At 43.2% G+C, this 27,071-nt stretch overlaps 2 protein-coding genes across 5 annotated transcripts in view; both read left to right on the top strand.

Moving 5' to 3' along the window:
- Positions 1-3: 3 nt before the first annotated feature.
- Positions 4-16,123, top strand: RHNO1 (RAD9-HUS1-RAD1 interacting nuclear orphan 1). Of its 2 annotated transcripts, none has more exons than XM_084878453.1 (3): positions 4-148; positions 9,272-9,481; positions 15,281-16,123. In XM_084878453.1, exons 2-3 carry the CDS (start codon positions 9,356-9,358, stop codon positions 15,842-15,844), a joined length of 690 nt encoding a protein of 229 aa, XP_084734579.1. In that variant the 5' UTR covers positions 4-148; positions 9,272-9,355; the 3' UTR covers positions 15,845-16,123. The 2 variants fall into 2 exon arrangements, with proteins under 2 accessions (XP_084734579.1, XP_084734578.1); XM_084878452.1 differs by having other exon boundaries at positions 6-148; positions 9,272-9,523.
- Positions 16,124-17,687: 1,564 nt separating this feature from the next.
- TULP3 (TUB like protein 3) overlaps positions 17,688-27,071 on the top strand; it is a 58,010-nt gene continuing 48,626 nt past the window's right edge. For 2 of the 3 annotated variants that reach the window (XM_084878427.1, XM_084878429.1), the window contains exon 1: positions 17,688-17,822. In XM_084878427.1, coding sequence (XP_084734553.1) covers positions 17,782-17,822 — 41 coding nt within the window. In that variant the 5' untranslated portion in view covers positions 17,688-17,781. Of the gene's footprint in view, positions 17,823-20,016; positions 20,090-27,071 lie in introns of those variants that run through there. The other variant, XM_084878428.1, reaches the window with a different exon arrangement.

Below are 27,071 nucleotides of genomic sequence, written 5' to 3' on the forward strand. Positions count from 1 at the left end.
CCGCTGTTTAAAATTGGCGCCGGCGGAGCGTTGCGGTCACGTGACGGAGCGTCGCCAATCGGCGCCGGCCCTTGTCTCCGCGTTCCGGCTCGAACGCGGCGGCGGCGGCGGTGGCGGCGGGAGCGGCGGCCCGGACGCCTCCCGGCGGGTAAGGCGGCCGCGCCGGCTCGTGGGGAGGGAGCGGCTGCGGGAGGCGGGGAGGGCGCCCCGGAGCTCCGGAGGCGGTGGGACCGGGGCTCCGGCGGCGCCGGGGGCGGCCCCATCGCTGCCCGAGCACCCAGCACCCGGGCCCCGCCGCCTCCCTCGGGAGCGGCCTGCCGTGAGGAGTCTCCCTGGTTGTGTCCTTGTACCAACAGCCAACGATCGTCTGCTTCCTCCGACCTCATCGAGAGTCTGAGGGCAGCGTATTCTCTTAACCAAGTCTCCAACATTTTAAATGAAAAACTATGTTTTTATTGGTTTCGGAGAGGAAGGAAGAGGGAGAGAGAGTAACATCAAGGATGAGAGAGTCATGGATCGGCTGCCTCCTGCGCGCCCCACACGGGGCCTCGAGCCCGCAGCCCCCGGCATGTGCCCTGACCGGGAATGAACCGTGATCTCCTGGTCCATGCTCAACCACTGAGCCATGCCAACCAGGCAAGTTTCCAACATCTTAAAAAAACAAAACAAAACACGACATACTATAAACACTATCTAAGCTCCAGATCTTCAAATACTGATGTCTCATCCACCACCACCTCTCAAACCAATCTTTTCTATATAGTATTGCTAAATTATTCAACAAATTTTGTTGAATACTGTAACTACATTGTGCTAGGATACAGTGGCAGAAGAGGTTTGAGTGTACCGTCTAATGGAAGGAAAGAGGGAGCACAGACGTTTTTTTGAAGGCTCAAATAAACGAATGGAGCCCAGCTGGTGTTGCTCAGTGGTTGAGCATCCACTAGTGAACCAGGAGGTCACAGTTAGATTCCTGGTCAGGGTACATGTTCAGCTTGCCGGGTAGATCCTAGTAGGGGGCATGCAGGAGGCAGCCAATCACTGATTCTCTCTCATCATTGATGTTTCTCTCCCTTCCTCTTTTAAATCAATAAAAAAAAATAAGCTAGTGGAGAGTTATAGCCGTGAAGTAATAAGTTAGAGGTCAGTGATAACTTGGAGTATCTATAATAAGGAGATTTTTCCTTGGTAGGTCAGGGAAGGCTTTTCTGATGAACTAAATCTTGGTGAGATCTGCTGTCTTTATGCAAAGAAGGGAGGGAAACCCTCAAAGCAAAGGGAGTGAGGTGTGAAAGGTGTAGCTGGAGGGAGCTTGGTGAGTACAAAGGCTTTGTTAAAAGGTCTCTGCAGGGGGTGCCAGAGTGGATTAAGGTAGAACAGTTAGGTTACTCTAATTACCAATGCCTGGATTGTTGGAACTTGAAGGGCGGTCGGAGAAAGAGGCATTCTTGAAGACATGTTGAAGAGGTATTGGGTCAGATGGGAGAGGGGAAAGGGAAATGCTAAGGTTTCTGGATGCCTAACTGAATAAATTATGCCATTTCCTGATCAAGGGCCCTGGAGGATAATCACTTTTGTGGTAGGGGTGCAGGGGAAGTGATCATGAATCCAGCTTTAAATATATTAAGTTTGAAGTGCATTTGAGACATCTAAGTTGCTGTTAAATAGACAGCGGGATATATGAGTCCTGAGTGTGGAGAATTCTAAGCTAGATATATAAATACTTTTAGGTGGTTGTTGAAATGTTTGGCTCCAAAGCACAACCAGAGGGGAAGGCCTTAGAAAGCAAAAGGGCCCAGCTAGTTGTGGCTCAGTGGTTGAGCGTCTACCAGGTCAGGACACATGCTCAGGTTGTGGGCTCGATCTCTGGTGTGGGACATGCAGGAGGAATCATCATTGTTTCTCTCTCTCTCTCTCTCGTGTCTCCCTTCCTCTCTGAAACCAATAAAAATATATTTTTAAAAAGAGAGCAAAAGAGTCTTGACCTCTAATTACAGAAGAAAGAAGGAGGATGGCTGCAGGCATATGCAGGTTTGCATGATTTCTGGAAAATAAATGTCCTTTGATGTGTCCTGTATTCTTTGTGAAGTAGTAAATAAGTCATTTATTGATAGAGAAGGAGAGATCTAAAGTTTTAAGATAATCTTTGTGTAAAACAAATTGATACATAAATATAGTAGGATTTGGACACAACAGTAGTTGAGGCTGGTTAATTTCAACACTTTTCACTGTTAACCTTAAACAGTATCACCTCTCTATTGGATTCCTGCAGTACAGCCTTCTGAGTTCCTGCTTCCTTTCTCACCCCCTGTTCCCCAACCCACCTTTTCTCACAAAGCACCTCAAGTTATCTTTTAAAAGTATAAATCAGACCTAAACAGTTTGGCTTAGTGGATAGAGCATCGGCCTGTGGACTGAAGGGTCACAGGTTTGATTCCGGATGTATTATACCTTGGTTGCAGGCACATCCCCAGTAGGGGGTGTGCAGGAGGCAGTTGATCAATGTTTTTCTCTCATCAATGTTTCTAACTCTCTCCCCCTCTCCCTTCCTCTCTGTAAAAACAAAAACAAAAACAAGAAAACAAAACAAAACAAAAACAATAAAAAAATATATTTTATTGATTTTTTACAGAGAGGAAGAGAGAGGGATAGAAAGTTAGAAACATCCATGAGAGAGAAACATCGATCAGCTAACTCTTGCACACTCCCTACTGGGGATGTGCCCGCAACCAAGGTACATGCCCTTGACCAGAATCGAACCTGGGACCTTTCAATCCACAGACCAACGCTCTACCACTGAGCCAAACCGGTTTCGGCCAATAAAATATATATATATATATATATATATATATATATATATATATATATATATATATATATTTTTTTTTTTGTAGTTTTTGATAGCAATTTTATTCTATTTAAAATATATTTTTAAAAGAAGTATAAATCAGCCTGGCTGGTGTGGCTCAGTTGTTGGGCATTGACCCATAAACTATAAGTCATGGTTTGATTCCTTCCTAGTCAGGACACATGCCTGGTTTGTTGCTTAATCCCTAGTAGGGGACGTGCAGGAGGCAGCCCATTAATGATTTTCTCTCATCATTGATGTATCTAACTATTTCTCCCTCTCCCTTCCTCTCTGAAATCAATAAAATATTTTTAAAGTATAAATCAGCCTTGGCTGGGTAGCTCAGTTGGTTAGTGTCTTCCTCATATGCCAAGGTTGCAGGTTTAATCCTTGGTCAGGGTACATATGAGAAAAAATCCAATAAATACATAAATAAGTGGAACAAGTCTGATGCTTCTCTCTCTCCCTCTCTTCTTCTCTCCCTCCCTCCCTTCCTCTCCAATCAATCAATAAAAAAAAAACCATTATAAATCAGATTATGTCACTTCTGTATCCAGAACTTTTCAGTGGCTTTCTATCACATTAGGAATAATCAAATCCAGAGTCCTTAAGCTTGCCTATAAAGCCCAGTATCATATGAACTGTTTCTAATCTCCTACCCTCTCTGGTCAGCTCTGCTGACATTACTGTTTCTTGAAAGAGTCAGGCATATTCCCACATTGTGATCTTTGCACTTATTATTCTTGCAGCCTGGACTATTCTTCATTCACACTTTAATTTTTATTTTTAGTAAAGCAAGCAAGAATTTATTGGCCACAGCAAAAGCACATTCCAATGGGATGTTTTTTAAAGCTGGGGACAGTGAAGTAAGGAAGAGCTTAGCACTGAAGAAGTAACAGGAAAGCCTAGGCTGGGCTGCTTTGGCTCACTGGGAAGTCAGAGAAAAGGGGGCCTTGGAGACAGGCTCAGGGGGTTCGCTGAGGACGAGCCGCTGTCCACTGCTCCTCTGGTTGGGGTCCCTTAGAGTTAGGGGATGCCAGCCTGTGGGGGGAGAAGAGGAGAAGGGGAAGGCGTGGCATGCTCCCCAGAGGAAGAGTGCATGCCGCTCACATCTTCCTATTGTTTGCTTGTTCTCCTTTCTTTTCTTTTTTAAAAATATATTTTTGTTGATTTCAGAGAGGAAGGGAGAGGGAGAAATAGAAACATGAATGATGAGGTCATTGATCGGCTGCCTCCTGCACACACACCCCCCCAGTTTGACTGGGAATCAAACTGTGACCTCATGTTTAAAAGGCGATGCTCAACCACTGAGCCACACCAGCTGAGCTTGTTCTCCTTTTTTATTCAGGTCTTTGTCAAATATCGTTTTTTCAAATAAGTTTTCCCTGACAGCCCTGTCTAAAGTAACACCCAGTCAGCTCAATCCCTTATCCTGCTTGATTTTTCGCCATACCTCTTATCACTTCCAACTAAAATGTAAGTGTCATAGGGTAGGCATTTGATTTTGTTCTCTGGTATATATTTCCAGCACCTAGCTGGAATAGTGCTTAGCACACAGTAGGCACTCAATAAATATTTGTTGAATGAATGAACAAATAGGTATTAGTTTTAAAATGTTAGTTTCTTTTTTTTTTTTTTTTAAATATATTTTATTGATTTTTCACAGAGAGGAAGAGAGAGGGATAGGGAGCTAGAAACGTCGATGAGAGAGAATCATCGACCAGCTGCCTCTTGCACACCCCCTACAGAGGATGTGCCCGCAACCAAGGTACATGCCCTTGACCGGAATCGAACCCAGGACCTTTCAGTCCGCAGGCTGACGCTCTATCCACTGAGCCAAATCGGTGCTGGCTAAAATGTTAGTTTCTTGAGGGTAGAGATTCTCCCCCTCACCCCCTTCCCCTTTTTAAAAAAAATATATTTTATTGATTTTTAACAGAGAGAAAGGGAGAGAGATAGAGAGCTAGAAACGTCGATGAGAGAGAAACATCAACCAGCTGCCTCTCGCACACCCCCTACTGGGGATGTGCCCGCAACCAAGGTACATGCCCTTGACCGAAATTGAACCTGGGACCTTTCAGTCCGCAGACCGACGCTCCACCACTGAGCCAAACCGGCTTTGGCTCACCCCCCTTTTTTAACCTGTATCTCCACTGCCTAGTGACATAAATCAGGGTATTTTGTTGTTGTTGACTGAAAAACTGAATCATGAATGTATAGTGGAACCAATCTGCCTTCTGTGGTTTTCTAAGTCTAGGATGCTCAGTTGCATCTCCCACTTACCTCTCTCTACCTATTGCATTCAAACTTCTGTCCCACCATTACATTGACGAAGCTTGTATTAAAATTGATCTGGTTAGCCCTGACTGTATTCTCAGTGGTTAGAGCATCAGCCTGTGTACTGAAGGGTCTAGGGTTTGATTCCTGGTCTAGGGCACATGCTACCTCAATTGCAGGCTCACTTCCCATCCTTCCCCATCCGAGACACCCCCCCCCCCCCCCCAATTGGTAGGCAACCAATCGTTGTGTCTCTCTCACATCAATCTCCCTCCCTCCCTCCCTTTCTCTCTCTCTGAAAAAAGCATTGGAAAAATATCCTCAGGTGAGGATTAACAACAACAACAACAACAACAAATAAAATTGATCTGGTTACTAGAATCAGTAGATACTTTTATTACTCTCTGGTTCCTGTTGATCCTGCCTCTGTCTCCAGCCTCCCATCTCCATTGACAACTCAGGTTCAGGCCTTACCATTTTTCACTTAGGAAATGCAGTACCCTCCTAAAACTGGTTCTCTTACTTCCAGGGCACTTGTTTTTTCTTTTCATACTGTTGCCAGGAGGACCTCTCTAAAAGACAAAACAAAAACCAATTATGACATTTACAAGATAATTAAACATTTGAACATTTGATAATATTAATGGGAATGATATAATGTTTGGGAGTATCACATTTTCTTCAAATAATACAGGGGAAGGGGATGTGGTTAGGGGTGTGGATGGGTTGATGGTTGTTGGAGCTGAGTGATGGGTATATAGGGGTTCACTGTATTATTTAGTTTACTTTTTTTTTTTTTTTTAATAAATTTTTATTGTTCATATTATTACAAGTGTTCCTTTCCCCCCCCTTCCCACCCCACCCTCTGCCCTTTCCCCAACCCCCATTGTCCTCATCCATAGGTGCACAGTTTATGTTCATCTCTTCCCACATTCCCCTGTCCCCTTTTCCCCAAGAATCATCAGTTCACTCCCCTTCCATACCTCTGATTCTATTATATTCAACAGTTAATATTGTTCCTCAGATTTTTTTTTTTTAGTTTCCTTGGTTTTTAGATTCACTTGTTGATAGTTACGTATTTGTTGTTCATAATTTTTATCTTTATTTACTTTCTCTTCTGAAAGAACCCCCTTCAGCAATTCATATAATTCTGGTTTGGTGGTGATGAACTCCTTTAGCTTTTTTTTATTAGTGAAGCTCTTTATCTGACCTTCGATTCTGAGTGATAGCTTTGCTGGGTAGAGTATTTTTGGCTGTAGGTTCTTGCTATTCATCACCTTGAATATTTCTTGCCATTCCCGTCTGGCATGCATGGTTTCTGTTGGGAAATCAGCTGACAATCGTATAGGAGCTCCTTTATAGGTAACCACCTGCTTAGTTCTTGCTGCTTTTAATATTCTCTCTTTGTCTTTTGCTCTTGGAATCTTAATTATGATTTGTCTTGGTGTGGTCCTCTTTGGATTCCTCTTATTTGGAGTTCTGTGTGCTTCCTGGACTTGTAAGTCCAATTCTTTCCCCAGGTGGGGGAAGTTTTCTGTCACTATTTCTTTCAGTATGTTTTCGATATCTTGCTCTCTCTCATCTTCTGGGACCCCCATGATTCTGATGTTGGATCGTTTGAAGTTGTCCCAGAGGTTTCTTACATTATCTTCAATTTTCTGGATTCTCTTGCCTTCTAGCTTCTGCAGGGGAATGTCTTCTGGCTCTTTATGTTCCAAATCTTTGACTTGATTCTTGCGATCTTCTATTCTGTTTTTAGGACTCTGTATAATATTTTTTATTTCAGACAATGTATTCTTTATTTCTTGTTGATCCCTTTTCATATCCTCATAGGTCTCATTTATTTTATTGGCCTTTTCTAGGATACTCTTGAAAAACCTTATAAGTGTGGTTTTGAACTCTATATCCAGTCGCTTTTTGTCCTCCATTTCTTTCGTTTGTGATCTATTTGGTTTAGGCATTTTCGCAGGCAGCTTTTCTGATGGGGCGGAGTTTCAGGTTGGAGCCTACAGCCTTGGCTTCTGTCAGCCCCGCCCTATGCGACTCCTGAGACTCAGGGTCCTTCAATACTTGTTGTAAGCACCTCTGAGAGAAAGGTGCCCTCGATTTTCGCCTGCTACCAAACAGTGTAGGCTCTCCCGCAATGGGCCCGAAACTGGGGTTTAGTTCAGTTGGAAGTGGAGTTGGAGATGGAGTTCAGAGCAGTCTGGAGCCCCTGTCTCCTTCCCGCCAGGGCAGTCCTACGGCACAGCCGGCCGGCCCTTCTCTGCGGGCACGCAGTGTGCTCGCAGCAGGGACCTCCTTTCGCCACTTCCCCGGGGTTTCACCTTACAGCCCAGCTCCCTATGGATGAGCCTGGGTCCCCGGGGTCTGGCGTAGAACTGGGGTTCAGAGCAGTCGGGGGCCCAGCACAGTCGGAGTTTTATCTCCTTCCCTCTAGGGAACGCCAGCCAGGCACTCGGCCTCCCTCCTCTCCGGCTCCGTCCTCTCCGCGCGCGCCGCGTGTCTCCGTACCTTGGGCTTTTACAGCTCCTCCGCGCTTCCTTCTGGTTTTCTCCTTGCTTCTTGTTGTAGAATTTCCAGTCAGTCGACTTTCCTGTAGTTCTGGGTAATGTCCATTTTATATTTTAGTTGTATTTTATTGAAATTGTTGCGAGTGGCTGCGGCTAGGTGCCTACCCGAGCAGCCATCTTGGATTCTCCCCCTATTTAGTTTACTTTTTTAAAAAAATATATATTTTGTTGATTTTTTACAGAGAGGAAGGGAGAAAGCTAGAGAGCTAGAAACGTCGATGAGAGAGAAACATCAACCAGCTGCCTCTTGCACACCCCCTACCGGGGATGTGCCCGCAACCAAGGTACATGCCCTTGACCGGAATCGAACCTGGGACCTTTCAGTCCGCAGACCAACACTCTACCACTGAGCCAAACCGGTTTTGGCTATTTAGTTTACTTTTGTGTGTGTTTAAAATGATCTGGGGCCCTATCTGTTTTGGCTCAGTGGATAGAACGTTGGCTTGCAGACTGAAGGGTCCCAGATTCGATTCCAGTCAAGAGCACATGCTTGGGTTTTGGGCTCGATCCGCAGTAGGGGACGTGCAGAAGGCAGCAGATCAATGATTCTCTCTCATCATTGATGTTTCTATCTCTCTCTTCCTTCTACCTTCCTCTTTGAAATCAATAAAAATATATTTTAAAACATAAAAATAAAATGATATGGAATGAAAAGTTTAAAAAATCCAAGTGTGATCATATCTTTTTGCTTGAAATTCTTCAATGACTACTTGGTCTAAAATCCAAACTCATATGATACACCTGGTTTTTCTTTTTTAAAAAATGTTTTTATTGATTTTAGAGAGAGAGAAATAGGAGAGAGAGAGAGAGAGAGAGAGAGAGAGAGAGAGAGAGAGAGAGATTTCTGTATGCACTGGATCAGGTACATGAATCATAAATCTGGGCATGTGCCCTGATTGGGAATCGTCTAGCAACCTTTCTGTGCATGGGTGATGCCCAACCGAGCCACACTGACCAGAGCATGCCTGGTTTTTCTTAACTAACCCTGACACCATGTCCAGCTTCCGTTCTTGGCCATTCATCTCTTCAAATCTGTGCCCAGCTACATGGGGTCTGTGATTCCCTGAATTCACATGCTCCTTCACGTTCTTTGTGCTTTGTGTGCGCTGCTCCTCAGCCTGGAGTGCCCTCCCTGCTTTCTCTTGCCCTTTATACCTAGGTCAGGCATCACCCTCTCTAGAAAGCCTCCCTTGGGGTTAGTGGAAGCACTGGCCCTATTATTGTATCATCTCTCCCGATGTTGGACTCTCAGCTCTTTGAAACAGGGACAGTCTGACTTCTGTGTCCCACAAGTGCTTGGCACTCAATAAATGATCAGGGAATAAATGATTTTTCATTGTTAAATTCTCAACACCAGCATATCACTTAACACATGCTCAGTAAGTGTTCATTGAACATATGTTGCATGTGAACTTCTGTGTTTTTTGTTTGTTTTGTTTTGAACTACTGTTGGTAACTTGATGGTGTAGGTTAGAAAGCTGTACTTCCCATATCTTTCAGTAGGAGTGATAAGTGGACAGTAGAACAGACTGGCTGAGTATGAGTAAGACTGGCTTTTGTTTCTTCTCTGCAGGTATGGGTTGGAATTGGAGCCTCTCCTGGTACCTGACTACACCCAGCACCATGTGGCTACTAACCGCTCTTCAATCACCTATTGATGCCTCCCAGAAAAAAACGCCGCCAGACATCCCAGAAAGCCCAGCTGCTATTCCACCAACAGCCCGTGGAGGGCCCCAGACACCTCTATAGATCGCCACAGCTTCCCATCACCCACACTAGACAGGTGCCCAGCAAGCCCATTGACCACAACACCATCACTTCCTGGGTAGGCCATGGGATTCTTACTTTGACTTACTCTGTTAGGCTTCTCAAAATACTCATTCTTCTGCTCCTTGAACCAAGGCCTTCAAAGAATAAGATTCATGGGTCAGGGATGAGGCAATATACTCTTTCTGTCTGGTCAGCCATCTTTTCTGCTATATTTTCTTCTCTAATTTCAAACTGAACTCAGAAACTTCAACCCAGATTGGTTGGAATTGTAGTTTCCTTCTCCTTCCTTCCCCCTCCCCCACCCCCACACATTCCTCTGAAAGAACTTAGTATAAAAATTTCACTATCCAGTAGCTGGGTAAGAAAATCAGGATAAATGGCAGAACTAGTAAAAAATGAGATTGTTTCCTGAGCTAAGTACTCTGTTTACTGTTTAATAGATTGAACCTCGAAAAAACCCCACAGAAATGGCCTATGTCATATTTTGACAACTTAAAAGCCCATATTGCGACTGTATGTCTGGGAAGTAGTATAGCAAAAGGACCAGACTAAAGCATAACATCTGCTTAGGAGTGTTTAATAAATATGAATTGTTCGGAATTGCTTAGGAGAGATATATTTGCTCATGGTTGTAGAATAAACATAAATGCTAGAATCTAGTGGATGAGAATAATAATGAAAATTTATTAAGAACTGATTACATTCCAGGTCCTGTGCTATTTGCTTTCAATCTACAATCTCACTCCCTATTCTTGCATTCAGCCATTCATTCTTTTTTTTTTAAATAAATTTTTATTGTTCATATTATTACAAATGTTCCTTTCCCCCCCCCTTCTCACCCCACCCTCTGTCCTTTCCCCACCCCCCATTGTCCTCATCCATAGGTGCACAATTTATGTTCAGTCTCTTCCCACATCTCCCTCTCCCTTTTTCCCCAAGAATCATCAGTTCACTCCCCTTCCATACCTCTGATTCTATTATATTCAACAGTTAATATTGTTCCTCAGATTTTTTTTTTTTAGTTTCCTTGGTTTTTACATTCACTTGTTGATAGTTACGTATTTGTTGTTCATAATTTTTATCTTTATTTACTTTCTCTTCTGAAAGAACCCCTTTCAGCAATTCATATAATTCTGGTTTGGTGGTGATGAACTCCTTTAGCTTTTTTTTATTAGTGAAGCTCTTTATCTGACCTTCGAATCTGAGTGATAGCTTTGCTGGATAGATTATCTTTGGCTGTAGGTTCTTACTATTCATCACCTTGAATATTTCTTGCCATTCCCGTCTGGCATGCATGGTTTCTGTTGGGAAATCAGCTGACAATCGTATAGGTGTTCCTTTATAGGTAACCACCTGCTTAGCTCTTGCTGCTTTTAATATTCTCTCTTTGTCTTTTGCTCTTGGAATCTTAATTATGATTTGTCTTGGTGTGGTCCTCTTTGGATTCCTTTTATTTGGAGTTCTGTGTGCTTCCTGGACTTGTAAGTCCAATTCTTTCCCCAGGTGGGGGAAGTTTTCTGTCACTATTTCTTTCAGTATGTTTTCGATATCTTGCTCTCTCTCATCTTCTGGGACCCCCATGATTCTGATGTTGGATCGTTTGAAGTTGTCCCAGAGGTTTCTTACATTATCTTCAATTTTCTGGATTCTCTTGCCTTCTAGCTTCTGCAGAGGAGTGTCTTCTGGCTCTTTATGTTCCAAATCTTTGACTTGATTCTTGCGATCTTCTATTCTGTTTTTAGGACTCTGTATAATATTTATTATTTCAGACAATGTATTCTTTATTTCTTGTTGATCCCTTATCATTTCTTGTTGATCCCTTTTCATATCCTCATAGGTCTCATTTATTTTATCGGCCTTTTCTAGGAGACTCTTGAAAAACCTTATAAGTGTGGTTTTGAACTCTATATCCAGTCGCTTTTTGTCCTCCATTTCTTTCGTTTGTGATCTATTTGGTTTAGGCATTTTCGCAGGCAGCTTTCATGATGGGGCAGGGTTTCAGGGTGGAGCCTACAGCCTTGGCTTCCGTCAACCCCGCCCTATGCGTCTCCTGAGACTCAGGGTCCTTCAGTACTTGTTGCAAGCGCCTCTGAGAGAAAGGTGCCCTCGATTTTCGCCTGCTGCCAAACTGTCTATGCTCTCCCCCAATGAGTCCGGTATTGGGGTTCAGTTCAGTTGGAAGTGGAGTTGGAGGTGGCGTTCACAGCAGTCTGGAGCCCCTGTCTCCTTCCCGTCAGGACAATCCCGCGGCACAGAATTCCGCCTTACAGCCCAGCTCCCTATGGGTGAGCCTGGGTCCCCAGGGTCTGGCCTAGAATTGGGGTTCAGAGCAGTTGGAGCTGGGCCCAGCAAAATCGGAGCTTTTCTCTGCTTCCCGCTAGGGAACGCCAGCCAGGCACTCGGCCTCCCTCCTCTCCGGCTCCGTCCTCTCCGCGCGCCGCGTGTCTCCGTACCTTAGGCTTTTACAGCTCCTCTGCGCTTCCTTCTGGTTTTCTCCTTGCTTCTTGTTGTAGGATTTCCAGTCAGTCGACTTTCCTGTAGTTCTGGGTAATGTCTATTTTATATTTTAGTTGTATTTTATTGAAATTGTTGTGTGCGGCTGCGGCTAGTTGCCTACCCGAGCAGCCATCTTGGATTCTCCTGTTGTTCATAATTTTTATCTTTATTTACTTTCTCTTCCAAAAGAACCCGCTTCAGCAATTCATATAATTCTGGTTTGGTGGTGATGAACTCCTTTAGCTTTTTATTAGTGAAGCTGTTTATCTGGCCTTCGATTCTGAGTGATAGCTTTGCTGGGTAGATTATCTTTGGCTGTAGGTTCTTACTATTCATCACCTTGAATATTTCTTGCCATTCCCGTCTGGCCTGCATGGTTTCTGTTGGGAAATCAGCTGACAATTGTATAGGTGCTCCTTTATAGGTAACTACCTGCTTTGCTTTTGCTGCTTTTAATACTCTCTCTTTGTCTTTTGCTCTTGGAATTTTAATTATGATTTGCCTTGGTGTGGTCCTCTTTGGATTCCTTTTGTTTGGAGTTCTGTGCACTTCCTGGTTTTGTAAGTCTAATTCTTTCACCAGGTGGGGGAAGTTTTCTGTCACTATTTCTTTCAGTATGTTTTTGATATCTTGCTCTCTCTCATCTTCTGGGACCCCCATAATTGTGATGTTTGTTCGCTTGAAGTTGTCCTAGAGGTTTCTTACATTATCTTCAACTTTCTGGATTCTCTTGCCTTCTTGCTTCTGCGGAGGAGTGTCTTCTGGCTCTTTATGTTCCAAATCTTTGACTTGATTCTTGCGATCTTCCATTCTGTTTTTAGGACTCTGTATAATATTTTTTTTTTATTTCAGACAATGTATTCTTTATTTCTTGTTGATCCCTTATCATTTCTTGTTGATTCCTTATTAATTCTAGTTGATCCCTTTTCATATCTTCATAGGTCTTATCGACCTTTTCTAGGAAATTCTTGAAAAACCTTATAAGTGTAGATTTGAACTCTATATCCAGTCGCTTTTTATCCTCCATTTCTTTCATTTGTGATCTATTTCCTTGTCTCGGCATTTTCGCAGCTTCCCTGATGGAGCGGAGTTTCAGGGTGGGGCGGAGTTTCAGGGTGGAGCCTACAGCCATGGCTTTCCTCAGCCCCGCCCTATGTGGTTCCTGAGTCTCAGTAATCCCCAGGGTCCTTCAGTACTCGCTGCAAGCACCTCTGAGAGAAATATGCCCTCTATTTTCGCCTGCTACCAAACAGTCTAGACCAGGGGTCTTCAAACTACGGCCCGCGGGCCACATGCAGCCCTCAGGGGAGTCTGATCCTGCCCGCCAGGTTTTTTGGGCAGTGAGCGCAGCCAAGGTGTTACAGTAGGAATTAGTAGTTCATATAGTCCGGCCCTCCAGCTCTCTGAGGGACCGTGATCTGGCCCCCACTTTAAAAAGTTTGAGGACCCCTGGTCTAGACTCTCCCCCAATGAGCCTGGAACTGGGGTTCAGTTCAGTTGGAAGTGGAGTTGGAGGTGGCGTTCAGAGCAGTCGGGAGCTTTTGTCTCTTTCCTGCCAGGGCAATCCCAAGGCACAGCCAATTGTCTCTTCTCTGCGCGCAATATGCGCGCCTCTGGGACCTCCTTTCACCACTCCCCCGGGGTTCTGCCTTACAGCCCAGCTCCCTATGGATGAGCCTGGGTCCCCGGGGTCTGGCCTAGAACTGGGGTTCAGAGCAGTCAGAACTGGGGCCCAGCACAGTCGGAGCTTTTATCTCCTTCCTGCTAGGGAACGCCAGCCAGGCACTCAGTCGCCCCCTCCTCTTGGGCTCCGTTCTCTCCGTGCACACCGCGTGTCTCCGTATCTTAGGCTTTTACAGCTCCTCCGCTCTTCCTTCTGGTTTTCTCCCTGCTTCTCGTTGTAGAATTTCCAGTCAGTCGACTTTCCTGTAGTTCTGGGTAACGTCCATTTTATATTTTAGTTGTATTTTATTGAAATTGTTGTGTGCGGCTGCGGCTAGGTGTTTACCTGTGCAGCCATCTTGGATTCTCCCAGCCATTCATTCTTTACATGAGGCCTTTGTGCAAGCATTCTCCTAAGTGCTGGGACCAATGGTGAATAAGACTGCTGGTCTCTGCCCTCAAAGTTTAAAGATAGTTAAACAAGTTGCAGCTGTATAGTGTAATAAAGAAAAGGAGGCATTGCCGAAACAGGTTCAGCTCAGTGGATAGAGTCAAAGGTCCCAGGTTCGATTCCGGTCAAGGGCTTATACCTTGGTTGCAAGCACAACCCCAGTAGGGGGTGTGCAAGAGGCAGTTGATTGATGATTCCCTCTCATCGATGTTTCTAACTCTCTATTTCTCTTCCTCTCTGTAAAAAATCAATAAAATATATTAAAAAAAAAAAAAGAAAGAAAGAAAGAAAGAAAGAAAAGGAGGCATTGTCCCCTTTCTTACACATGAGGAAACTGAAAGCTGGAGAGATAAAATAGATTGCCCAAGCTCATATCCCTTTCTATTAATATCCCTTTAATACAGGTATTTTTGTTTTGTATCCCTTACAATAGTGCACATGTGTCAAACACAAGGCCTGCGGGCCAAATCCGGCCGGCCAGGCCTTGCAATGTGGCCCGCACCGCGCTGTCATCACTGCACTCCGCTGTCAGTTTATGACACTGTCAGTTTATGACTGTTCAGTAAACCATTTGGCCCGCGATTTAGGCTGGATTTTAGATTTTGGCCCCTTCTCTGATTGAGTTTGACACCCCTACAATAGTGGGTTCCATTTATTAATCCTCACCTGAGGATATATATATACTTTTCATTGATTAAAATTTTTTTTTATTGACATGAAGAGAGACTGTTTGACAGGCTTCCTTTGGCACACCCCCTACTGGGGATTGACCCTGAAATCTGGGCATGTGCCCTGACTAGGAATCAAACCATAATCTCCTGCTTCCTGGATCAACACTCAATCACTGAGACACACTGGCCAGGCTCATTGATTTTTTTTAAGAGTGAAAGGGAGGGAAAAGGAAAGAAGGGGAAGAGAGAGAGAAACATTGATGTGAAAGAGTCACATCAATTGGTTGCCTCCTGCTTTCACCCCAGTAGGGGGGCCAGGAATCGAACCTGCAACTGAGGTATATGCCCTTGATCAGGAATTGAACCTGTGACCCTTTGGTACAAGGGTCAACACTCTAACAAAATCGGCCAGGGCTATAGTGAGTCCCATTTAGGATTCTGGTCTCCGGTCATTGGGTATAGTTTCTTCCTTTAGGTTTGTTCTTGGTATGTAGCTTTCCTCACTTTTTTTGTTGCTGTTTTTGACCCTTAGGTATCACCTCAGTTTGATACAACAGCAGAAAGCTGGTTCCCAGCCAACAGGAAAGGGAAGCATCATCACCGAGACCAGGCAAGACGTTCAGATCGAAAATCTGCCACCTCCAAGTTTCCACATCTAACATTTGAGAGTCCACCGTCTTCTTCCAGTTCAGTCACTCTCGGAGGCCCCTTAATCCAGCAGTGCCCCAATCATTCAGTAAAGAACATTTCCAAAAGGCCCTTAGTTCCAATGCTCAGCCCCCCAAGCTGTGGGGAAATGTCAACACATGCACTTCAAAACTTACCTTATATGTTCATTGCACCTGATATCCAGACCCCAGAGTCATCTCCTGTGAAGCAAAGGCTGCTTGCCCCAGATCATAAGGAAAACAGCCTGCCAAGCAGTTCCCTTCACTCTAGCACTTCTGAGAGCCCGGAGCCTGGGCCTGTTCTGGTTAAAGACACCCCTGAGGAGAAGTATGGGGTGAAGGTCACGTGGAGGAGACGACGGCACCTGTTCACTTACCTCAGGGAGAGAGGGAAGCTCAGCAAAAGCCAGTTCCTTGTGAAAAACTGACTGGATTTCTCAGAGATCAGTAATCTCAATAAATTGATTGCTGCTGTTCATAGAGTTGCTAAAGTTACTTTTCTGACTTACAGAAGAGTTCATCAATAGAATAAAATGGAAATAATACCAATAACATCAAGAAAAGTATTTTAACCAGTTCCAAGATTTTCTTTTTAAAATTTATAAACAGTTTTTAGTGTGTATTTTTCTTGTATTAACTGTTTAAAATTTTAAGATATCTTGTAGTAACTGTTTAAATTGTGTTTAAATAAATTATTGCAGAAAGTTTTTAGAGAACCCTGCTTCTGACTGCCAATAATGCAGAACATTGCCTCCACCACTGAAGGTCTTAGTTGTTTGATTTAACCACTACTAACTAATCCTTTAGTCACCTCATTCAAACTAATTCATTCCCCATGAATGAATTAGTACCAATTTTTGAGTACCAATTCTATTGTGCTCAGTGGCAGCTTCCTCTATGACCCGATGGACGGAAAAAATCAAAGTAAACTCTGACTTTATTGTTGAGCAACTTTGGCTCTTCTGCAGAAAGGCAAGATGACGAAAGGCAGCAAGCCCTGTTTTAGTGGCTACTGTAGAATCAGATAACTGGGACATACTTGAGTTTGCTGTTTTGATTTTTCATTTCCAACCAAAAAAAAATCTATAAATATTAGAGTGACAAAATGATTTCTTGGAGTAACCGTTTAAAATGTATGTAAATGTATGTAAATAGCCCTGTCCGGTATGTATGGCTCACTTGGCTAGGCATAGTCCCATGTACCTAAAGGTCACCGGTTCAATTCCTGGACAGGCCACATACCTGGGTTGTGGGCTCAGTCCCCTGTAAGGGATTTGCAGGAGGCAGCTGATCATTGTTTTGCTCTCACATTGGTGTTTCTCTCTCTAATAATCAATAAAAAAAATTTTTTTTTAAAAAAGAAGTAACTTTAAAATGTATGTAAATAGCCCTGGTCAGGTAGCTCACGTGTAGTCCCATATAGCAAAAGGTTGCAGGTTTGATATCCGGTCAAGGCATATAATTAGGTTATTGGTACCTAGGTTTAGGGTTCAAGCCCCCATGGGGTGGGTACAGGAGGCAACCAATCAATGTTTCTCTCTTCTCTCTATCCAAAATCAAAAGTATATAAATAAATGTGGGAACTTTTCAGAGAACACTACTTACTATTGTTGCACTGTCCAGTTAACAAAATGTCTTCATTGTGCTTTCACTATACAAACAGCATCTCACTCAGCTGTAGAAACCTACTCTCTCAGCCAAGCAAGGATTGTTATTTTATTTTATTTTATAGATGGGGATATAAAGCACAAATAATGAACCATGTTCAGGGTCACAGCGAATGGACGCTGACCCTGCCAGTGCAAAGCTCCGCTCTCCTAGCTTGTGCCCAGTTCTAGCCTTCTTAGAAATGCAAGCCCAATGTGGAAACAACTTTGACCTTGGGATGCTATTAAACTCAAGTGCGATAACTTAATTTTAAGTTCTGTAAGTTCCAGTATGACAGACCTCGGGTCGAGCTCCCTCCCGGTGATCTGTGTTCACACCATGGGGGTGATGGGAGGCCCCCCTCAGTTTGTGGGGGCTGGGCGGCTCCTCTGACCGACTAGCCTCCCAGCGGGGGGAACATTCTCAGTGCCGGCGGCTCAGCGGTCCAGGCGCCCAGCCCTGGCGCGTCATTCCCGCTGGAGCGCAGGCGCCTCCGACTCGGAGTTCCTACGCCCCTTGGAGCCCCACCCCGCCACGCCGGACGGCGGAAGGAGCCAATGAGAGAGGGGCGAATGACCCGTGGGCCAATCGGCGGTGGCAACAGTGCGGGGTGCGGTTGCCAGGGGGCGGGGCCCGGACGCGCGCCAGGCTGGCCACCCCAGCAGCGGAGTCCCAGTCGCGAATCTGGTTGGTGGCGGCTACTTTCCGAGCGGCGGGGATGGAGGCGTCGCGCTGCCGCCTCGGACCCGGCGGGGACAGGTCAGAGGCGGGTATGGCCGGAGAGGGATATGGCCGGTCTGGTCTTGAGCGGGGGAGCGGACAGAAGCCAGACAGTGCGGTCCTCTGGGGCTTTCCGAAGGAGAGGGCGGTGGGCTCAGGTAGGGGGGCGGGAGGGGCTGCTCGGGAGCCCCCTCGCTCCTCTGCCACGGAGGCCCCCCCTTTCCCGGGGCGGCGGCTCAGCATCCTGCTCCGGGGTCAGGACTCCAGGGGCTGCTCGGGAAACTCCTGGAGTTTTCGTTTCGAGCTCGCCTTGCCCTCTGTGGGCCTCGCTTTCCCTAAACGCGTTAGTCCTGTGCCGCCCGCACCGCGTCGGACTGTCATAGCAGATCGGTGGAAGTCTTTCCTTGCGTCCTGGAAGCGGAAGGTTGCGGGTGGTATTTAATAGTTTGCTCCAAAGACCATTGCTTTAATGGGCTGAAAAGGCAAAAGTGTCCTTTTGCTGCTATTTGCTTGGTAGTAATTATCTCTTACTCAAGACTAGCTGTCTTATTTGCCACATACCCTCCTCCCCCATGTTTGTGCTCCTCTATCTCGGCCATGTCCCTTTTTTCTCCCTCTGCCAAGAAATAAAACGATCCGAAATCTCAGCCTGCCAGTTGTTGTTTGCCAGGTTAATGAAAAGTTAATGGGGAGCGGCGTGAAATCATTGGCTTAAAACTTTGGCATTGTCTGAAGATTCAAATCACACAAGCCAACTGTATCCCCCCTCTTTTTTTATTCTATACCACGGCAAATAAACATTTAGTGTGTAAGGATTTAGTCTGATGCTTAGAGGAGTCGATATGTAAACAATTCTAAACCATTTAAAAACGTTGTCAGGTGTGATGAGAACGAAGGGTCTCAGGTTCGATTCCTACCGGTAGTTAAGGGTAGTCCCTGGGCTGCAGTTCCATCCTGGCTCTGGTGGGGGCGCGTACCTGTGTCTTTCTCGCAATACCGTGTTTCCCCGAAAATAAGACATCCTCCGAAAATAAGACCTACTTACAGGTTTCCTTCTGAGTGAAATATAAGGCATCCCCCCAAAAATAAGCCGCCCCCCCCCCCCCCCCCCCCCCCCGGCTCTGACTCAGAATGTTATTGCTAAACATGAGAGATTTGGTCCACTGATTCTGAAAGAAATGGAGTCACAAGAAATTCATCAGGAAATTCAGGAATTGGATTGTTATGATGGTGTTCCAGAAGATGATGACATGATTGTTATTTAATAAATGAGTAAATTCTTGATACTGTAGGATTCACAGTTTGGTTTGTGTTGACAATTACCGTACTACCGTACCGTATACAGGTAATAAATTTCCTTTATTTTCATTTAACAATAAATGTGAACCGTATTCTTCATGGAAAAATAAGACATCCCCTGAAAATAAGACCTAGCGCATCTTTGGGAGCAAAAATTAATATAAGACACTATCTTATTTTCGGGGAAAAAGGTAGATGTTTCTCTCCCCTCTCCGCCCTTCCCCCCCCCCCCCCCCCCCCCCCATTTAACTATCTCTCAAAATCAGTGGGAAAACTATTCTCGGGTAAGGATTAAAAACAAAAGCAAGCCGGGACCGGTTTGGCTCAGTGAATAGAGCGTTGGCCTGCGGACTGAAAGGTCCCAGGTTCGATTCCGGTCAAGGGTATGTACCTTGGTTGCGGGCACATCCCCAGTGGGGGGTGTGCAGGAGGCAGCTGGTCGATGTTTCTCTCTCATCGACGTTTCTAATTCTCTGTCCCTCTCAATTCCTTTCTGTGTAAAATCAATAAAAAATATATATATTTTTAAAAAGCAAAAAGCAAACAAAAATATCATGTTTACGGGGGAGGCACCCATTTTCCTCTTTCATCAGTTTTCTATATGTGATAACTGCTGTGAAATTTGTTCATTGCATTAAGGGGGGGAGAATCTACATTTACAAGTAAAAATATGGAGGTGTTAGGAGAAGGTAACGTTAAAATTGAGCATCTTCGTTGAATTCAGATGGTCTTTGTTCTGTTATAGTCACTCACTCAATCTTAATTAGTTAAGTAAATTTAAGGCCATGCATTTCACGAGTACTAGGTGTTTGAAATGACTTATGATTTTTGGAGGGGAAATGGAATTGACTTTGAAATTGAGAATGGCTAATTCTTTGGGATCTGAAGTTTAAAAGGATAATTTTAATGTTCTCCCCTCTTTTTCTTCCCAAAGAAACCAGCTCTTTAATTTAGACATTGACATCAAAGGGGAATATGTGAGTCACCAAACGTTTCTCCTGCCCTAGGTAATATTAGTGCCGCCTCTATTACTGTTTAACTCATTTGTTGTTGAGAGGGAGTGGAATGTCTCCTGCTTTATTGGCTCCAGATTGTGTGTTTAAAGTTTTTCATGAAAAACATGGCTAGAGCTTTTGACATTAATACCTTTTTATTGTGAAGTAATATCTGACTTTTAAGTTTCTTGTGATTTTTTTCTTCTTCTCTGAATTATGTGACTGTTTTACCATGAGGCAGATTTCTTTTCAACAAAGTAGAAAAATTATTAAAAAATAAACTTCAAATATTTTCCTATGCCTGAATTATTTAGTGAAAATTGGAGATGGAATTTGAAACAATACTGAGAACCTTTGATGAGGCTAGGCACTTGATATAGATTCCCTAGAGATGACAGAGGTTGGCTGGTGCTAGAATTTGAGCTCTCTCTGGCCTTTTGTTCCTGATCAAGGATTGTAGATGTGGTGAGAGAGACTTCTCAGAGTAGGTGACATTGTGACCCAGTGTTGACTAAGAAAATCTTTGTCTGCGGTTTATCCCTATGCCATGATTTCTCATTAGAAATATGAGCAGTAGTAGTGGCTGGAGGTTATGTCCTTTCATATTCTCTCTTTCTTAAATGTTTCATCAGATCAACTACTTGGCAAACAGACTTTACCCAGTGCTTAGAAATACTTAGATTAACTAATACATGACTGTAGTAGGTTTGGCAAATATCCAAAGGTATAGTGAATACCTAATGTCTAATTCATGTATTTCTCCAATAGTGAAAGCTACATACAGACCTAGAAAGGAAAGAATAATCTCTGAAATAAATTTCCTTTCTTCCACGATCCTTCTGCCTAAGCAGACAAACTCAAAACATTTCTGTAATAGTTTTCATTTCTGGCTTCTCTTATTCCTTCCTATGGAAACTCTGCTGTTTCCTTGAATTTGTGCCCATTGAAAGAAAAGGTTTTTGTGGTTTTTTTTTTTTTTTCCTTACCAAGAGGAAAAGTATGCTTGAATTGCTCTGAGGAGGAGTTGAAGCTGCCTTTCCTCTTTTTCTTTGAGGATTTTAGGACTAGAAAGGACCTTGATAATTCCCTTAGTTCTCCTATTTGAGAGTAGTTCCACGGTGGAATTAAGGCTTTCAAACTTGAATTTTCTGTCATCTCCTTTTGCTTTATTTTTTAATTTATTTTATTTTTTAATATATTTTATTGATTTTTTACAGAGAGGAAGGGAGAGAGATAGAGAGCTAGAAACGTCGATGAGAGAGAAACATCGACCAGCTGCCTCTTGCACACCCCCTACCGGGGATGTGCCTGCAACCAAGGTACATGCCCTTGACCGGAATCGAACCCGGGACCCTTCAGTCCGCAGACCAACGCTCTACCACTGAGCCAAACCAGTTTCGGCTCCTTTTGCTTTATTTTTCTGAGTAAATTCACTGGAATATATATATATATATATTGATTTTTTACAGAGAGGAAGGGAGAGGGATAGAGTTAGAAACATCGAGAGAAACATCGATCAGCTGCCTCTTGCACACCCCCTACTGGGAATGTGCCCACAACCAGAATCGAACCTGGGACCCTTTAGTCCGAAGGCCAAAGCTCTATCTAGTGAGCCAAACCGGATAGGGCGGAATAAACTTTTTGTCCTTCTAATTCTATTCTGCTTCATCAGTCATCCTTACTGTTTATACATAGTAATGAAAGCTGTAACATTTTCCTGTCCTGGTTAAGATTAAATTCACTTTGTCCAATGCTGAATGATGTTCTGTCTTTATCCACTCAGGTCATACTTGGTGTGAGCCTTAACTAGTTTGGCTCAGTCGGTAGAGCATTGATCTGCTCACTGAAGGGTCCAGGTTCAATTCTGGTCAAAGGCATGTACCTTGGTTGTGGGCACATCCCCAATGGGGGGTGTGCAGGAGGCAGCTGGTTGATGTTTTTCTGTCATTGATGTTTCTAACTCTCTACCCCTCTCCCTTCCTCTCAGTAAAAAATCAATAAAATATATGTTAAAAAATACTTGGTGTGTGTCTTGATAGTGGGATTGTCTTCTCTGTCCCTTTGCCTTAGAAATTCTGTGGAAAACATTCATAATGAGCACTATGTCACAAGTCCCGGGACCTCTAGAGCAGTGGTCACCAACCTTTCAGACCTCATGGACCACTGCTTGGCGACTGCTGCTCTGGAGGACCACAGTTCTGAAAAGGGTTATAGGAATATTTTTATTTTGTATAAGATGACACTTACTGTTTTAAATATATTTTTATTGATTTCAATGATGAGAGAGAATCATTGATTCGATGCCTCCTGCACAACCCCTTCTGGGGATGTGCTGGAAACCATGGTTCATGCCCTTGACCAGAGTCGATCCGGGACCTTTCAGTCCACAGTCTGACACTCTATCCACTGAGCCAAACCCATCAGGGCAGCACTTGCTGTTTTACCACATGGCATTGTGGTAAGGAGGAAACACTGGAAGCTTCTACTGGGTTCCTGAGTTCCAGGCCCCGCTTTTTCTCTCTCTAATGGTGTGATCTTGAATAACTTATCCCCTTCTTTGGTTTCAGTTTTCTCCTCTGGAAAATGAAGGTTTCTTCAGATTTGCTCAGTGATTTATAATGAATTAATAAAACACACACACACACACACACAGACACACACACACACACACACACACACACACACACACACTTGAGCTGCACATGGCTCAAATTTCAAAAAGTACAAAATGATATATGTCTTTTTTCATTGTCTCCATGTCACCTACTTCATTCATTGGTAGTTTCTTAGAGGGCCTTCCAAAAATGTTCTCTGTGTTAAATAATCCTTTCCAGACTTAAAATTTGATGATTTTTGAGTTTTAGGTAGAATATAATAGTCTAAAGTCTATAGCTACTTTAATCCTGGGCAAGATCTATTTTTTTAAATGTGAATTATATAGTTGTTGCAAGTTTGTTGTTATGGTTAATCCTCACACAAGGACATTCTTTCCATTGATATTTTAGAAAGTGGAAGAAGGATGAGGAAGAAAGAGAGAGAGAGAGAGAGAGAGACTGACTGACTTTGATTTGAGAAAGACACATTGATTGGTTGCCCCCACGCGTACCTGGACCGGAGTTGGGGATAGAAACTGCAACCAAAGCACGTGCCCTGGACTGGAAATTGAACCTTTGGTGTACTGACAGACACCCTAACTACTGAACTACACCAGCCAGGGCATACTTGCTGTAGGTTTTAATTTTTTTTCTATGATAATTAATGTAGAGAAAATAGGGCTATAAGAGGAAAACAATTATTTTCCAAACAGGCTTCTGGAAAAATAAATCACTCTATTGTTTTTCAGGAAAAAACTTCAATAAATATGCAGTTTGCCTTTAATTTTAGGTTTTAGAATGAAACAAGTTTGATAGAGAATTGACTTGTTTCCCCACTGAAACCTAGTTTAATTTTGTTGTCGTGATTTGATATGTTATGCAAGCTAGAAGCAAAACAGAGAGGAGTGTTTTGACTGAGTAATGATCATGATCTGTGTTTATAAAAAGGGGAGATCTGTCCAGGTAAAATTATAAACAATAATGGCTTATATTTGTGTATGCTTTGCAGCATTTATAGTGCTATAATGTATTTAATATCTTTTTACCTTCACAACTCTGAAGAGAGAAGGGATGTGTTATTACCTTTACTTTATAAATGGGGAAATTAAAGCCCAGAAAGGGTGCGATATACCTAAGGTCACATGACAGGTAAATGGTGTAGTGAAAAGTAAAAATCAGCTTTTGACTTATAGTCTCCTCTTCTCTTTTTTTTTTCTCACACATTATCAAAATATGTAATCCAGATATTTTGGATGCCATTTGTTCATGTAAATGGTAACAACTGATTCTGACAGCATTCTAATTAGTTTTAGGGAGAGCAGTGAATAAATCAGACATTGTAGTGAAGTACAAATGCCTATTAATTTCATCCAATGGAAAGGAAGTGGAAATATGTATTTGGTGTTGTTAGGCAAAGGAATGGAATTTAATCTTTATGCAAGAAAGAGAAGGGGTTTATAAACAGAACTTGCAAACACTCCTCAGAATATTCTTTTAAATATTTTTCATTGTCTGCATGTCACCTGCTTTTATTTATTTACAAATAAATAAAAATTAATTGAACATTATTTTATTGTTGACAAAACACCAATAATTGCAAGTCTTTATGATCCTTTGGTATTGAGAAGAACCTGTAGGTTTTCACCAAAAAAAGGGCATGTATACTAAGGACTTGTCATAATAAGTTAATCGTGTCAATTTAAGTTAATAAAAATCTGGATAATGTTAATTTAAAAAAAAAAAAAAAGAAAGAGGAAGGAAAATGCATGCCTGAGGAGAGAAAATGTAATGGAGAATCAGGCGAATAGGTGGAATGAACTTAGATTCTGGGTAATCTATACAGAATAGATTTTTTAAACTTCTGGATCAAATGAAACATTTTAAGTACCCTTCCTGCTTGGTTCACTTAAAAGAATGTTTTTGTGTGTGTGTGTGTTTTCTATTTGGAACATGAAAATGAAGAGGGGTTCACTCTAATTTCCCTTGCTGCATTCTTTGGGGTGAAATGAATGATCTAATCAATCTAATAGGTTGCTAACTTTTTCTTCTCATTGCCTTTCTCTCCCCAAGCAATTTTTTCTTCTTTCTGATTGTCTCTACTGAATGGGTTTCTTAGGAAATTAATTTTCATTCCTCAACTTCAGTTTCAGATTGTGGAGTCATCCAAGTAGAAGACAGATGAGCCTAGAATACTAACGTTTCTCCACAGATGAGGAAGAATAGATTTCAAAGGAGTCTTTCTCTGGCAGTTCTAATTTGATTTTTGCGTACTTTTCCTCAGAAGAAATGTTTTGTTCCAACCAGTGTGTTCTCGGTGTCTCATTTAGGAATTGGACAAGATGAATCTACTTGTCAATTAACTTAGGGACAGTTACTTTATTAATAGCTATTACTCCCACGGATACAGTGAAACCTGATGACTTTCTCACTGTAATCAACTGTAATCAACTCCTCCCAAGGGCTTCTTCAAAATCCATTTACTAGCTTGGAAATCCTGCTACCTAAATATACCAGATGGTCTGGCTGGAGTGGCTCTGTTGAGCGTCTTGCTGTGCACCAAAAGGTTGCTGATTCGATTCCTGGTCAGGGCACATAACCTGGGTTGCAGAAGGCATCCGGTCAATATTTCTCTCACATCAACGTTTCTCTCTCTTTCCCTCTTCCTTTTCCTCTCATTTTCCTATCCCTTAAAAAAAAAAAAAAAAAAAAAATATATATATATATATATATATATATATATATATATATATATATATATATATATTGATTTCAGAGAGGAAGGGAGAGGAAGAGAGAGACAGAAACATCAATGATGAGAAAGCATCATTGATTGCTTGCCTCCTGTACGTCCCCCACTGGGGATAGAACCTGCCCCTGACCAGAATCAAACCCAGGACCCTCCAGTCCACAATCTAATGCTCTATCCACTGAGCCAAACTAGCTTTTACCTCCCTCCCTCTGTCCGTCCCTTCCTCTCTCTAAGCATGTCCTCCAGTAAGGATTAAAAATAATAATAATAATAAAAATACCCAATGAACTGGCATTTTTATGGAAAAGATTCTTGGCAGACATAGTAAAATACCATGATAATGAAATTCCATATTCCCTGTTGACTATTTGAATATATGTGGTCAGTGGTGCAGTTTAGCATGCTGAGGTGGTGAGTGAGACTTGTGATTAAATTCTAGATTAGGGGTGTCGAACTCAATCAGAGAGGGGGCCAAAATCTAAAATCCAGCCTAAATTGCAGGCCGAATGGTTTACTGAACAGTCATAAACTGACAATGTCATAAACTGACAGCGGAGTGCAGTGATGACAGCGCGGTGCGGGCCACATTGCAAGGCCTGGCGGGCTGGATTTGGCCCGCGGGCCTTGTGTTTGACACATGTGTTCTAGATCTTTCACTGATGAGCCATGTGACCTTCAGCAAATAGCTTCATCTTTGAGTTTCAGATACCTCTGTAAAATGGGATTGTGGGTTTATTGTGAGAATTAGATGAAATAAGATGTAAAGCATTTCATGTAGTTTCTGCCACATAGTAGTTATTCACTAAATGGAGCTGTATTGCAACATGAAAACATTTAAAGTATGCAATTCAATAGTTCTTAGCAAATTTGCAAAGTTTTGCAACTATTACTAAAATCTAATCTTTTTAAAAAAATTTTATTTCAGAGAGGAAGGCAGAGGGAGAGAGATATAGGAACATCAATGATGAGAAAATCATTGATTGGCTGCCTCCTGCATGCCCCACACTGGGGATTGAGCCCTCAACCCCAGCATATTCCCTGTCCAGAATCGAACCCTGACCTCCTGATTCATAGGTTGATGCTCAACCTCTGAGCCACACTGGCCGGGCCAAAATGTAATCTTAGAATATTACTATTGCCCCCCCCCCCCCAAAAAAAGCTTTCTATTTGTAATTATACCCTTTACCCCTTCCCCTCTACTAGCCCAAGGCAACCAAAAATCTACTTTAGGTTTCTATAGGTTTTCCTATTCTGGACATCTATAATAACAAAAGCCTAAGCGACCATTGCAACTGAACAGATGACCGAACAGGCTGCACGGGGTTACCAGCCTGCAGGGGTGGGGGGGCCGTTGGGGGCAACCAGGAAGGCAAGTTGGGCAGTAAGGGGCGACCAGGCTGTTGGGGGGACCAGTTTGGGGCTACTAGGCCAGCAGTGGGGGCAGATCGGGGCAATCAGGCAGACAGGTGAGCAGTTAGGAGCCAGTGGTCCCGGTTGTGAGAGGAATATCCAACTGCTGGTTTAGGCCCATCCCCAAGGGGTCCCAGATTGGAGAGGGTGCAGGCTGGGCTGAGCGCCTCCCCCCCCCCCCCAACGCACGAATTTTGTGCACTGGGCCTCAAGTCTATCTAATAAAAGCCTAAGCGACCCT

The sequence above is a fragment of the Pipistrellus hanaki genome (genome assembly GCF_964339955.1).
Source record: "Pipistrellus hanaki genome assembly, chromosome: 3".
Taxonomy (NCBI): Eukaryota; Metazoa; Chordata; class Mammalia; order Chiroptera; family Vespertilionidae; genus Pipistrellus; species Pipistrellus hanaki.

Bases quoted from the DNA above. Each gene is read 5' to 3' on its own strand.
- RHNO1 (XM_084878452.1), top strand. From the start codon at position 9,356: ATGCCTCCCAGAAAAAAACGCCGCCAGACATCCCAGAAAGCCCAGCTG. The intron at 9,524-15,280 runs GTAGGCCATGGG...TTTGACCCTTAG, and splicing joins ACAACACCATCACTTCCTGG to GTATCACCTCAGTTTGATAC.